This window comes from Chroicocephalus ridibundus, chromosome 7 (genome assembly GCF_963924245.1).
Source record: "Chroicocephalus ridibundus chromosome 7, bChrRid1.1, whole genome shotgun sequence".
NCBI classification, from domain to species: Eukaryota; Metazoa; Chordata; class Aves; order Charadriiformes; family Laridae; genus Chroicocephalus; species Chroicocephalus ridibundus.
Window position 1 is genome coordinate 10,892,549 of NC_086290.1, and position 14,150 is coordinate 10,906,698.

Consider the following 14,150-nt stretch of genomic DNA (forward strand, 5'->3'; position numbering starts at 1 on the left):
AACTGAGGCACAGCTTGCCTGGGTAGGACTTGTGTCTCAGACACGCGAATGAGGGGGTGTCAAGCAGGATGGAGATGTACCACAAATGGCTGCTAATCCCATCACAGCAGTCATCTGAGGTGTGACACAGGGATCTGTGATTCATTGCGATTGCTTTTGGAGTTTGCCCTGGGCTGTCTGCTTTGGGTGTCTGTGGCTCAAATAGTGAATTCAATTTTGCTTTTTCTTAAGGTGAGACTAGCTGCTGCCTCCTCCTAATGGTTTTTGCCTGTTTCCTGATGCTCTTGTGTGCTGTTCCAGCTCTCCTTGGCCACCATCTTGCTTCTTGGACACTTCTTGCATTTGCATCTCTAGCAACTTTGGCTCTAGTGAATAATCCCAACCAATTTTAGTAGTTTATATTGTGCTGCGTTTCTCACCTTAACGTTGGTGGGTCTCACACATGGGTTGTGACTTTCTCATTGGGATCTGGTGGCCCAGCTGTTGCCCTGGTCTGTCCTGTCTGTCTTTCCTTTTGGGTCACATCCCTCTCCTCTCTGTAAGATCTTATGAAGGACAGCTTGCCACACTACTTCCATCCCTGCTCTACCCTGCCTGTGACTGATCTAGGGCTGTGGAGCAAACGCTGCGGGACACTGGTGCTTGGCACTTGCATTGGAGCTGGGGACCAGCTGCCTTCAGGCCACCCGGGATTAATGTGCCCTGGTGGAGGACCCTCTGGAGAAAGATGAAAGACTGGCAGGTGAAGTGGAGGTCCCTTGAATCCCATAATCTGCCTTCCTGTAAAATGTCAGCAGCGTTTTATCAGTATTGATTGTACCTTCTTGTGCTGTATTCTCACTTTATCATGCAAATAGAGCTGGGTAGGCTGACATTTCAGTGAACTTGTGTTGTCTTGTTTAATGGAAAAGTTGCTATATAGAGCATCAAAAGAAATTGCATATAAAGAATATGGTAATATCACTTTGTTTTTTTAATGTAATAATTTGAGGTAATTTGAAGCATTATTTGAGCAAGGGAAATGGGCTCTGAAATCATAATTGAAGCTGGAATAAAAAGCAGGCTGCTGTCCATTCCATCCAGACATCTCTGAGCACCTCTCTGAAAGCTGCCGAATTAAACAGCAAGCCTTTGACTGAAGAGTGTAATTCACAGCTTTTGTATAAGGAGGTAATGTATTGTCCTACCCAATTACTACTGTCAGGCTAGATGACAGTCAACGGAGTAGGAGTCCCTTTGTATCCGGGTGCTCTTGTAGAGCTGAGAAGGCCTGAGTGCCCGTTCTGAGAAGCTGCTGCACCATCCTTCCCTTCTGCAATAACCTGCTGCCGGCTTAAAGCACTGGCTGAAAATACTGCGCCCGTAAGACTTTACTGTGTGATTGTAGTAAGGTGACTGTGGCTCTTCACTCAGCGGCGTCTTGGTGAGATCTGAGAGATCAGTTAGTTACTTGAGTGGCCTCATATCCAGCTGTCCTGATGGTGATTAAACAAGTCATTGCTACTAGGAACTGGAGGGATTTTGCAACGGACACAGACGCTTCTTGTTGGCATTTGATGTGTCCAACTTGAAAACATGATGCATGAGTGACTACTTCATTTTATTTTGTCGTTAGCATCTTAAAAAGCTCTGAGAGGTGAAAACACTGGACGGTTACACATGATAGTGTATGCTAATAGGTTTGAGCTCTTACAGGGCTTCTTTTCCCTGAAGCCACTGTCACCATGCTACTATTAGTGGAGAAATGATGCCACAACCAATAAATGGGGTTTCCCAAGCAGGTTCTTATTTTCTGAAGTGTGGTGTTGAGGTGAGCCAGTACAGGAAACAGGTCCTGCACAGCTCGTGATCTTGAAGGGAAGCAGGTTCTCGTGGCTTCTCAAGGTGTGACCAAGAGAAGGATGAGAAATCTAATGCTGCTTTACGTCACAAACAGGATATGAGCCTTGCTTTAGTCATGTAAATATGCCCAGAGGCATACTGGTACATCAGTGCACGTGTGTTCTTTTGCCTTTTACTATTTTTTACTATTGTATTTACCTTTTACAATTTTTCAAGGAGGTAGTAAATGATCAAGTGTGTATGTAAAAGGGAAGAGGGATCTCAGCTTACTCTAAAACTTATTCCACGCTTCGTGATGTCTTTTACACGTGTTGCATGTTGCAGCATGCCGAAACAGATGGCATGTTGCACTCAACTTTATCTTTCTTTGCATCCAGGTTCACTTCCCTGATGTTGAACGAGTGGAGTGGCTGAACAAGGTGAGGAGCTCTGAACTCCAGTTTGTGAGGCCATCTGCTCTGAGCTGCATCACAGCACAAACTCTGCTGGCCAAGCCTGAGAAAGTTATCAAGTCACTACAATACGGCTCAATTATATCAGTGTCTGAAATCTTGGAGCCACTTAAATATAGAGTTGCCACTGAAGTTTTGGTGAGAGCCAAATGTGTGTCTGGTTGATACAGGTTTGATGAATTTGACCACAACAATTCATTCGGAGATTTAAAAGAAAAAAAAAGCAAGTGTTTGTATGTGTGTATAGATGTATATATATGTGGGTATGTGTTATTATTTTAGTAAAAGTAGTGGCATCTCCTCTTACCAGACAGGTTCCCAGAGAGTTCTGAGGGAGGTATTCCCATCAGCAGGTGTAGTTCTAAGCTCTCACTGGAACTGGACTCTGTGGAATTCAAAGCAAAACAGCTGAACTTGCAAATTAACATCCAATAACTGTCCTGTTTTTCTTTTTAGCAAACTTTCTTTTCGATGTAAAAGCTCATCTTACTTCCCTCTGAATAAACATAACTACAGGGAACTTTGTGACACTTTAGACGAATTAGGAGCTCTCGTCCTTTAGAGACTTTAACCCTGGGCTTTGCTGGCTCAGCCCCTGTGGTTAGAAGCAGTCAATAGACTCTATGGTGCTGAAAACTCACCCTTCAGTTCCTAAAACAAATTCATTTTCTGAGAAACTGGGATGGATCCTTCCATAACGGTGACTTAAGAGCACAAATGTGACTTGGACTTTAAAAGCACAGAGATTGATAGCAAGGTGTTCCATGATGTGTGTGTCTGTTTCACAACAAAAGGTATATTATACAAAGCATCTTCAGCATGTTTCTGCTTTTGCGGTTCTTTAGGTTCTTGTACAGGCTTGGCCATACTTTGGGACAATCATGGAAAAAACATTTAAGGAAGTTGTTGAACCAAAAATCAGAGCGAAGAATGTACATCTGAAAACATGCACCTTTACCAAGATCCACTTTGGCGAGAAGGTAGTGGTGAAACCTTTGCAATGCTTGCAGTTCAATCTTTTCTGAAAAGTTCAGATGCAAAGGGGAGAGCATTTGTTCTGGAGTCTGATGTTCAGCACTTTAATGGCTCTGAATGATTAACAAAATGGTATTGGTACAACACTGCTGCCTCCTTTGCTCCCTCCTCGTGTTTATTTGATCGTCTTCAACGTGAAGGAAAGATCATATAGGAGACACGCATCTCTTCCCATCAGGTGTCAGCATCATGGGACTGGAGATAGAAAAAGGGGCACATATCCACATTTCTTTCTGTTATACCCTTCCAGCAGGAGTTTTCAGTGCTTCATAAGGCTTGCAGCATGGGCTACTTGCAACCAGCCCTGTATTTGAGGACTGCCAAGGCCATTCACACTACTGCTTTAAGGGAAAAACTTGTGTGGCTTACTCATACTTTACATGCAGTTGTGCAAAGTCTTTAATGAATACAAAGTCTTCAATTAATGCTTCTGTACTCAAATCGATTGAAGTGAGTAGGACTTTCCACTTGGGCTTAATTTGAAAGATATTAACTATGCCATATCTTGTTTGTCTTTATTTCAGTGCCCTAGAATCAACGGAATAAAAGCCTACACCAAAGAAATCGACAGAAGACAAGTTATCCTAGACCTGCAGATATGGTAACATTGCATCCTTGATTATGTAGATGGTTCTTAACTCACTGCCCATTTGACACCTGTGTGAGAATTGTCATGCTGGACTGGACACGTGGTCCACTAAGATCAGCATGAAGTGCAGAGGTCATTATCTTATATCAACCTGGAATGATATGAGATAATCTGTTCCCCAGCTGGATGTCCTGAATACTTACAGAGGTGAGATGTTGTGCATCAGCCTTTGAGTCAGAAAGCGGTGTCACCTGCACAGGTCTAGGTGTTACCTCCTCTGGCCCATCCCTGCTGCCATGGATATAAGAATGTGTCCCTTGGCTTTGCCATTCATGGCAGTAAGAACCCAAGTTTTGGAATTGTATTTCCTGTTCCGACAGCTCTGACAGCTCTCAGGCATGGAGGCGCTTGGTCTGTCTGTTGCCCCATTACGGTTCCTCTTCAGTCCAACCTCTCCAGTTCTTCCAGAACTACTTGTGCTACGTATTTTTTAATTCCTTCTCCTTATTTTTTAATTCCTTCCCCTAGATTAACCCTCTTGTTTTACTCACCATTTGTTCCATGTGCCACCCAACACATTTGCTTTTTTTTATTACAGCTGTTCTCTGAGCAGAAAAATGCCTCTAGCTCTGTTAACAACAACAACAAAATTAGATAAAACAATTGGTACCTTCCAGGCTGTTTTGAATGAACTTGTGTGTTTTGTTAACATCAGAGCCACTGCAGAGCTAAACTCTCTCCTCGCTTAGCCTGGAGAATGGAATTACTGGGGGAATTACCACATGCGTGCTGCTGTAGCTCTGTAAGTTTAGTGGGCGATGGAGCTGCCTAATTTAAATGGCTTTTCTTCATGGTAGTGCCAGGAAAAAGCAGTGTGAAATTATGGAGCGTCTTGGCAATAGCACAGAGCTGCTCAGAACTGTGCCTGCTGCTTAATGTGGCAGCGGCGTGGCAGCATCCCCAGCCCTGGCAGAGCGCTATTGCTCCCTGCAAAATGACATGCTTGATTTTCAGCCAGAACATGTTGTGCTTCAGTGCTGTCAGTGAAGTGCTTTTTGTAATGGCTAGACCAGTTTTAGGGCCTTTGGCAAATGATTCGTGCTTTCCATGTTGAGATCGAGGGATTTGATGCCTTTAAGGCCCTGAAGGAGGTTGCTGCCGTTTGCTGTTAAACTACTTCTCCAGGCTGCCTCTCCCACGTACTCATTTTCACTGTCTTTTAACAATCCTCTGCAGAGGGCTTCCCCCACCTCCTCATTCCTGTCCCTCTGGCAGACCCATCAGCATCTCCAAACTGGCCAAGCACTTCTGTTGCTCATCCTGACAATAACTTAACCTGAACTGTCATCTGATAACCCAAGTATTTTCTGTGTTCAGACTACCTTGTCTGTCTGATGGGGCTCTCTTCTCCTGAGCTGTATTAAGGACCCTGCTTCTCTTATGTTAATACATTAACATCACTTTCTGCAACAAAGCTGGGTGTTGTGCATCGTACGGTGTCTGCGGGAGGTAGTGTATCACTTCAAGGAATGGGGAGAAGCAAATCCATGAGCAGTGGTGTTACTTACCTGCCTTTTTCTGGATTGCCGAAGGAACGAGGGCTTTTTTCCTTTCTTTATTCAAGCAAATGGGCGATCTCCATTTTTCTGGAGTGAGGCAAACCCCCGTTACAAAATAGACTGTCTTAGCTATGTGACTAGCAGTGAGCATCTGCACTAGTGCAGCTGGTGTTTGGAGAAGAGCTGGTCAGAGGAGATAGAGTTGAGCTGCCCCAATGTGAGACTGCTGCCCTTCACACCACCTCTTGGTTGCTGCATGCTGGTGAGGTTTAAATGGCTGGATGTGTCCACAGAGCTGCGTCCTGGCATCACAGCTCTGGAGAAAAGAGTGATGTGCTGTGGGTGCCAGCGTGGTGCACTTCGCAATGCTGAGACCGTAGTGGCTTGGGTTAGGTTTCGGAGAAGCATAGCTATGTTGCAGTGGACATTAAAGGATTAACATATCTGCATGTTCTAAATGTGACTCCTCTGCCTTGGTGCTTGCTAGCTGTAATTTTGTGGGAGTTCCCTTGCTGGTGAACCCACGTGAGCGTGGCCTGTTGGCTGGCTCACCACGGCATGTGGTTCTGAGCAGCCGCCTCGCAGGGTGCTGTTATCCTGGTGGACGGCACTCCTGCCTTGACAGCAGCTCTGTCCCGCTCCAGCGCTGAGTCACCCTTTGTGTTAGCCAGCGTCTTGCATCCAGAAATCTCCGTGTGCTCTGTAAATGCTTCTTGCTTTCAGCCTCACAGCAGTACAGGAGGAGGGATTTTTTTTTTCCGCTCAGTTTTATCGAGGAGGCAACTAGTCTCTGAAGCCCAGAGTCTTTGACGTGGCCACGGAAAAACACACAAAATTGACAGGAGTAGAAAAAAAACCTTTCCCTCTTAGCCTTTCTTTGTGGTCTGTATGGAATCATTTGTGTGGTTTTGATAGCCACTCGTAGACACGTGGCCCATCAGGCATTTTGTTTAATTTGTGCTCCTGATCTCCATAACATGATGCGGCGCTGAATGCTGTGGTTCAGGTCTGTGCTGTGTGAAGAAGAGGTTCCTTTCCTCTGTGTTAAATTTGTGATGCGATATCACAAACTGCATCCTTTGCTTGGGAACTGTGGAAGAATAGCACTTAGAGGTCCCTTATTTGTATGGGCAGTAGCTGTCAGCAGAGCCAGTGATGCAGTAGATCTGATATTGCATGGAGTTACCAAAAGGAACTTGAGATGCTGCTTTAATTAAATCTGTTAACAACATCTTACGTGTCCATAGCATTAGAGCATTGGGAATGGTCATGTAGAGTACTGTCTCATGGCACTCTTAACCATCCCACGTGAAAGGACTATACTTGAGTTTTTGTCAGGAAAACCAAGGCTCAGAGGTGATTACTTGTGAGGCACATAGATCTTTTGGCAAAGGCAAGGATGGAGGCTATAAGTCTTTTCAAAATCTTTTGCTCGGTTCCTGAGGTGATGCACCCAATTGGTGTAAATTAAATTGTGTAAATTTTGTCACAGTTTATAGGACTGAACAGAAATGTTGAGATAGTCACTGCTTATCCTCAGGTCTTCTGTGCAGGTAAAGTTTGTCATTTACCTGTCTGAAGGTCCTGGTGTCTGTATTCTGTTCATGTATCTGTTTTCCAGCGCAAATATGCCAGATCTACAGCTTTCATATGACACATAAGAAAGTATCAGGGTTCTTGCAATGGCTAAATGAAATATGAGATCCCTGCCAAATCCCTGGGATTTGAAATCCCCAAATCTGAAATGAGATCCCATCTGGAAATAAACTGGCAATACTCTGGGATCTCCAAACAATTTGTCCTAGATCTAAATTATGAATCTGTCCCCTGAGCATAGGGAGCTGACAGCTGGATCCTCCAAGTGAATTAATGTCAAAGCATTCCAGAAATGTTCTCCAAAATGGCATTTTTCAAAATGGGAGTTTTTTGAGTGCAGACACTTGACCTCCTGCAGCTGCTCTTGTTCCCGCTAATTCTGCAATTGCCTGAGCTGCTATGTAGCCATGTAGTCATTGGCTATAATCATCAGAGTTTCAAAGTATTTGAAGGCACTGTTACCTCCCAGAAGAATATCTTGCAATCCAGTTGCTTCCTACTTCATTAATCTGATTTAGTACTCATAATCATTTTTCATTGGAAATGTTTTGAGTTTTCGTTTCTGTGCTCTTCTGTGGCATTTACAGTACATGGGATGTAATAGATAGATAGAAGAATAGTGTAATAATTAATATGTATAATATAATTATAAATAATTAATATGTATAATATGTATACAAATATATATACACATTGCAATTTACTCTTCTAAGAGAATCTCTGGACTTCCTAACTGGCAGGTTTTCAAATCTGGAAAGACAGTGTCTGTCATCTCGTGCAGAACTGAAGAAAGTGGTCAAAAGAAGTGTGCAACAGTACTTTGAGCTTGGTGGAGTTTGGGTTAACTAAGTTTGTAGGATCTTATGAGAAACTAAAAGCATTTTGGAAACTTGTCAATCTTGAGCAGAAGAGGAACACTTGCCCTCAGGAGCCTGACTTGATAGGCAAAGGGAAAAGTTTTTCCCCTACCCTGTGGTACTTGGTCACGTTTTCTTATCTCTCTTATTTGTCTAATACTGCTTGCTCATTTACCCAAGTCCAAAGTCAGGCAGACTAAGCAGTAGTCTGCTTCACAAAGCACTTGAGAAGGATGGGTCAAAGGGGGCTTTTATCATGTGGGACGATGAGAAGATGGGGCCCATGGGGAATTACTTTACAGAGGGAGAATTGCACATGCCTTTTCTAAAGGGATACATAGACAGGTTAGTCAAACTGGTCAGCATGTGTCTTTTAGCATCCCTGCCCTCAGCCAGTGGATTGCCATTGTATCGTAAACACTGGGCCCAGCTTTTGCACCCAAGTATAGAAGAGTTACAGATACCTGCACTAGTACAAGCTTCTCCAGTTGCCATCCGTGGCACAGGCATGCTTATCTGCATCACCTTGTGCAATAGGTGATTTAGGAGAGAAACGGGTGGTTTTTCCACCATCCACAGGTGGGTAAAGCATGGTCCTGTGGATAGTGACAGAGTGCTAAAGGAAGCCTGAGATGCTTTTGAGTGTCAAGGCTTGAGTTTGGCTCGGGTGTGCTCTGTTTCGGGGAGGACAGAGAGAGCACAGCAAGGTGATGCTGAGCAGAGGGGGCAGACGAAAGCTTGAGCAGCTTGGACTGGAAATGAGGAGTAAAACTAATGAACAAAGAGTGCATCCTTCCTACAAAGCACCCTGGCATGGGGGTGACGCCTGTATGAAGCAGACTTAAGGATAATTAAAGGCTCAGGCTCTGATAAAAGGGGTAAAGACCTCTCTGACATCTAGACTTTAAAACACGATTGCATGTATTGAACTGTTACTGGAGAAAAGAGACATCTAGGACTGGATGGGAAGAGTTTTTGACTGTGTGGAAATGCATAAAGGTTGTAAATTGAAACACCACAACTATTATTTGATGTATTGGACACTGGCAACAGCTGAATTAAATCCTCTTGGATTAATTACTGCAAATTGAGGAACTCATTTTGGCTTCTCATTTAGACTTTTATTGTGACAAAGCTCTATTAGCACCCAATATAATGAGCTGTAAGATAATGTCAAAATTGTAGAAATTAATAAATGTAAAAATAAGTTTGTTTAATTATGTGACTAGCTTGTAAAGAAGATTGTGTTAATTTTGGCATGGCCTGTGAGGTTGGTTATTTAAGAAATGAGAATGCTCTAACATTAAAGGCTTTAATTTGTGAGTTATGAGCTTTTTAAGTTCTGCTAAGTGACTCTTTAAACAAATATTTGAGAACTTTGCTTGCAAAAATGGAGACAAATTCACAGGCTTACACATTCTTGACAATTTTTTTGGCAGGAGGAGGGAGTCTGTCTATGTGTAAATTACAGTGTGAATTAGTGGCAACTGCAGCACTGTTTGCCCATAAACATGTGGTCAGAGAAAAAATCTTGTCCTTTTGCTTTGATTATGGAGTGAAATTATGCACGCAGGTGGCAAGCGCAGCACATTCACTATGCTGCGGTGCCTTTACACCCTGCATTACCTGCAGGGTGTTTGTGTGTCTGCATCCAGAAAGAGCTATTTCTCAGAGGACTGAAAGGGAACTTGGTAGCTCCCTTCAATTGTTCTCTGCCAGAGGGATCAACAAATCTGCTAGGTTCTGCTCCCTGGGGAGTGGCTATCGGTTTCTGCATAAAGTGATGTTTTTACTTATATTAAAGCTTAAGGTGGTTTCCAAATTGCAAAAGTACCGCACTCAGCATTCATTTTATTTAAAGCCTGATGTTCTCTATGGCAACTGACCAAAATCTGATCTAAGTCGTCGTCTTTTAATCCAGCCTCAAGGAAACCGGGCTATTTTTAGTGATGAATTTGTCTTTCAAGTGGGCTTTTTGGTTGTGGGCAAGGTGAGGACACCCTGTATGTAATGGCAGGATGGCTCTGCATCAGCTTGGGAGCTGTGTCACAAGGTTGTGGGGTGGGATCAGGCCTTTGGCAGAGAAGGGAGCAAGAGGGCAATTGCTCTGACTTTGAATGTTGAATGAGCCTGTTGATCACCTGCTTGGAGCAAGCTTGCCTCAGCCAACTGCCAGTCTTAAGAATGCAAAAGTAAGCTTGAAATACAGATGTTGCTTTGACATCTTGCAGGTAGATCAATATCCCAGGTGACTGCAGGGTGAAGATCTCTTGTGAAGATCTGACCCTTGTTCAATGTGTTCAACTTTCCCTTTTCAGTCGCTTGAAAATCCATCTCTGCACATGGGATCATCTTGTCAACCGTTAAACTAATTTCCTTTATACTCTGTACAGCCCAACATTTCTCATTGAATTATTGCAAACTGTGGAATAATGTGAGAATTTTCTTTCAGTTACATAGGGGACTGTGAGATTCACATGGACATATCGAAATTTAATCTTGGAGTGAAAGGCGTACAGGTGCGTCCAGCGCTAATGTTGTCTGTTCAAGGCTGTGTTTGGCAGGAGGTAACATGTCTCAACGGGGAGGTCATGACAACTGGGAAACCATCAACTAGCCAGCTTGGAATGATTGGCTTTATCTCCTTATATTTTGGCTGGGGAAATTGTGCCTTCCTTGGAAAGCACCTAAATACCACCTTTAAGCTTCTTAGTGTGACGCTTTAAGGTCAGTGCTAGAGCATCAAGCTTCTGTAGGCCACCTTTTGCCACTGGAGTTCAGAGGAGCTGCGTGTTGGTAGAGAACTTCAAAAGAGCCAGTTTTGTCAGGGTGTTCATAAATGGTTTAGATCAGACCAATGACCTGTTTGTGGAATGTTGAAAACTAATAGGCAGATCACTCCGTTGTATGGCAGTCAGGATTGCAGGGAGATTCCACAAACTTAGAAAACTTTGCCCAATATCAATAGCAATGGCTTGGGGGGAGGGACTTTTACTAAAATGATTTCAAGTGGGATTTTTAAAATTATCTCCATCACTGAGAAGCTCACCATTTTGAAACTGCACCCTGAGAGTACCTTCATGCTCAGTTTTCCGTGGTCTATTCTGTTTGCAGTTGTATGGGACGCTGCGGGTGATACTGGAACCTCTTCTAACCGATGCACCTTTTATTGGAGCAGTGACCTTGTTTTTTCTGCAGAAACCGGTGAGTCAGGAGTGAACTGCCCTCTGTCACCTTCTTGATGCTTGTTCTGTCTTAATGGATGGGTAGGTCTTCAGTGAGTGACACAAGCTCTCCAACGCTGGTAACCCAAACTGCATGACTGTGAATGCCCCACCGTGCAGGTGTTTGAATAGCAAATTCCCAATTGTTCAATGCTCCTCCTAAACCCCAGGAGAGGATGGGTATGAATTTACCCTATTCTCCTGCAGTAGTGCCTAAAAAGTTACTTGCTTCACTCTAAGAATGGGAGGACTTTCTGATGGTGACAGTACAGTGGCCATTTCATAGGCCTTTGCTGCAAGGTTCCTGGCAGGTGGGTTTTAAATCTTCCCATTCATAGATTTTTAAATGCAGTCGTCTTGGAGACCATTCAGTCATGGTTGTGCTTTGAAACCTTGCCTGTTTGATGTCATGTGCCTTGTAGCTGAATTACGGTTTAATAAAATATGAGAAACCTTCTAGTTTTGTAAGAACCAGTTATCTTACAGCACACAGCTTTGCTTGCCTGTAGATTATGCTCTGCTTGAGTTCATGGGCGTCATACATTTTTGCTCTTGGATGAGGTGTTTTTGTGTTTAGATATAGCAGTATTATTTTAGCACATGAAAAAAAACCTCTTTGTTTATTTTGTGACTAGAAATACGGACTCCTGAAGTCAGGTGGTGTTTGTAAATGCCCCTGCCTCAGGGCACAGGCCAACCCCGAGTGAAAGGATGAGGAAACAACTTCAAAGTCTAGGTAGAGCTGTGGGATTTACTGCGCGTGACCCCAGGGCATCTGCCAGTGGCCATTGCTAGGGGCTGAACGTTGTCTTTCCCTGTGCTTGCAGGATAAGTCCCAGTGATACCCTCATTTCGGGTATGGCAGGTAAAACAGACAAGGGAATTCCTACCAGCTGTTAGTTTTAATGTATAGATGCAGTCACTTACTGGTGCAGATTTTGCTTTCTTTAAACAGCTGGCTTTCTTCGAGAAACATTTGCTTCCTCTTTAAATTCTGCATTTGTTCTGAAATAAATTGTAATGGTCTTGTGTAATTTTTCTCCCCGATCTTCTTGTAGCACTTGGAAATCAACTGGGCAGGCATGAGCAACCTCCTGGATGTCCCAGGGATTAAGTGAGTGACTACTTTGCTTCACTTCATTTTTCTTTAAAAAGCCTTTGGAAGTTGGGATGGTGTTCTTCAGTAATCATTAAAGCTATTCTCAAGAGCTTTGTCTAAAGGTGTGCTGATACTCATCCCATCATTATCTGGCTGTGGAGTTTGCAAAACCTGAGGAGGGTGCTTTTTACGTTCTGTCAGAATTGCTTCAATCATTTCATTGTGTTTGAGATTTCAGATGGAAATAGTAAATCCCCAAAGCTGCAATGGTCTATAAACTAAAGAACAAGTCCTTCCGTTTCCCGTGTGCCAGTTACTTGCAAAGGTAGATGAGGTAGATCTAGGTGACTGGCAGTCAGTGCTTAGATTTGTTTACCTTAAAGAGAAAAAAGGCAAGGTATCACAGAGTTGCAGTCCCTCTGACAAACTGAAATACAACCCACGATAAAGAAAACTGCATCAGATTTAGAAGTGTTCTCTTCCTGTGTAATCTGCTCTCACTTGAAGTTCTTCACAAAATGTAGCTCTTCCCCAATGCCTTTTGGGTTCATCTCGTACCTGAAACTTGCACAGCAAGGATGAAAATCTTAGCAGTTTTCAGTACTGTAACTTTCAATTTGTTTCTCCAGATTGGAGATTTGCTTTTTCCTTGTTCTTCAGTGTAAGGAGAAAATATGTTACACAAGAACAAAATATATTTTGTTACTCAGCCATTGCCTTTCTCCCTTTAAATGCAAATGCAGATACTTGGGCTCCTCTTTCTTTCCCTGCAACTCGTGGTTTGCAGACTCATCGGAAGTGGCTGGCTACTTCAGGTACCAGTTTATACATTAAAGGGCCTATGAAGACCTTTGATGTTGAGTGAGAGGAAGCTTTCTTTTTATTTTTTCTAATTTGAGGCCAGAGTGGCCTTTTGCCCTGAAGTTTGCCCTGAGAGCTCCAGTTTTTATCAGAGGAATGAATCTGTTATTTTCTAACACAGCTTTCCTTAGTGCTTGCAGGGAGAAGAAGGTATGTAGGTGTTCCAACCTACAGCCTCTCACATAATTAAGTGCAAATTTGGTGTCCTAAATTTTTGCTCCCTGGTTCTCTCACAGGGATTTGAACACAGCAACCCTTGCTTGTCCATCAGCACTACACATGAAAGCCGGGAGCAAAACATGCCTGACCATGAACAGGCTGAAGTACAGGTTGAACAAGAGCTCTCCCTTTCAAATGAATTGGGCTTACTTAAGAGAGAGTAAAGAAACTGGATGCAGTCGTCTGTCCTGATGTACAAGCTGTGTTTAGTTGGGCGTACCCCGAGACTCGAGAGAAGGGACAATTCTGGAACCTTCCTGTTTTTGTTTTTTTTTTTTGACAGGAAAGCCAACAGCCTGAACAAGGGCTTTCAGGCTCCTGGTTTTACGTTTGGAGTAGGAGAGGACTTTCTGTCTGTGTCAATCTAGCCTCATCTGTGAAATGTGACAATTTTGTTGCACAGTCTTACCCTGAGAAGCTGCCTTGTAAGCACTAGATTTATCAAGAGGATGAAAGTCTTTCAGATGTTTGGTGCTCTCAGGTTTCCCTGCTAATATTGTCTTCTGCTTGTGCCAAGTGCATTGAAATCCTTTTATTAATCACCTGGAAAGTACTGGAGGTCCTTGATAGCGATATGCTTCTTGCTCAGGAGAATGAGGTCAAATTAGTTGCCCCCACCATACACATAGAGCATTTCCAAAGAAAAGATTTGAACTGAACGGCTAAAAATGCGTAATTTTAGATTAGACTGGAAAGTTCCCTAAACTCCAAGACAGACAGTACCCTCAGTTCAAACAGTGTTGTCTCCTCTGTACCAAAGTTCCAGTTACTTCAAACAAGATTTTCCTCTTAGTGCAAAATATATCAAGATACAGAA

At 43.2% G+C, this 14,150-nt stretch overlaps 1 protein-coding gene across 2 annotated transcripts in view; it reads left to right on the forward strand.

The window, feature by feature from the left end:
- ESYT3 (extended synaptotagmin 3) overlaps nucleotides 1-14,150 on the forward strand; it is a 37,650-nt gene that overhangs the window by 8,893 nt on the left and 14,607 nt on the right. For both annotated transcript variants that reach the window (XM_063341546.1, XM_063341545.1), the window contains exons 2-7: nucleotides 2,220-2,261; nucleotides 3,140-3,274; nucleotides 3,854-3,930; nucleotides 10,383-10,449; nucleotides 11,045-11,134; nucleotides 12,213-12,268. In XM_063341546.1, the coding sequence (XP_063197616.1) occupies nucleotides 3,176-3,274; nucleotides 3,854-3,930; nucleotides 10,383-10,449; nucleotides 11,045-11,134; nucleotides 12,213-12,268 (389 nt within the window). In that variant the 5' untranslated portion in view covers nucleotides 2,220-2,261; nucleotides 3,140-3,175. The remainder of the gene's footprint in view (nucleotides 1-2,219; nucleotides 2,262-3,139; nucleotides 3,275-3,853; nucleotides 3,931-10,382; nucleotides 10,450-11,044; nucleotides 11,135-12,212; nucleotides 12,269-14,150) is intronic.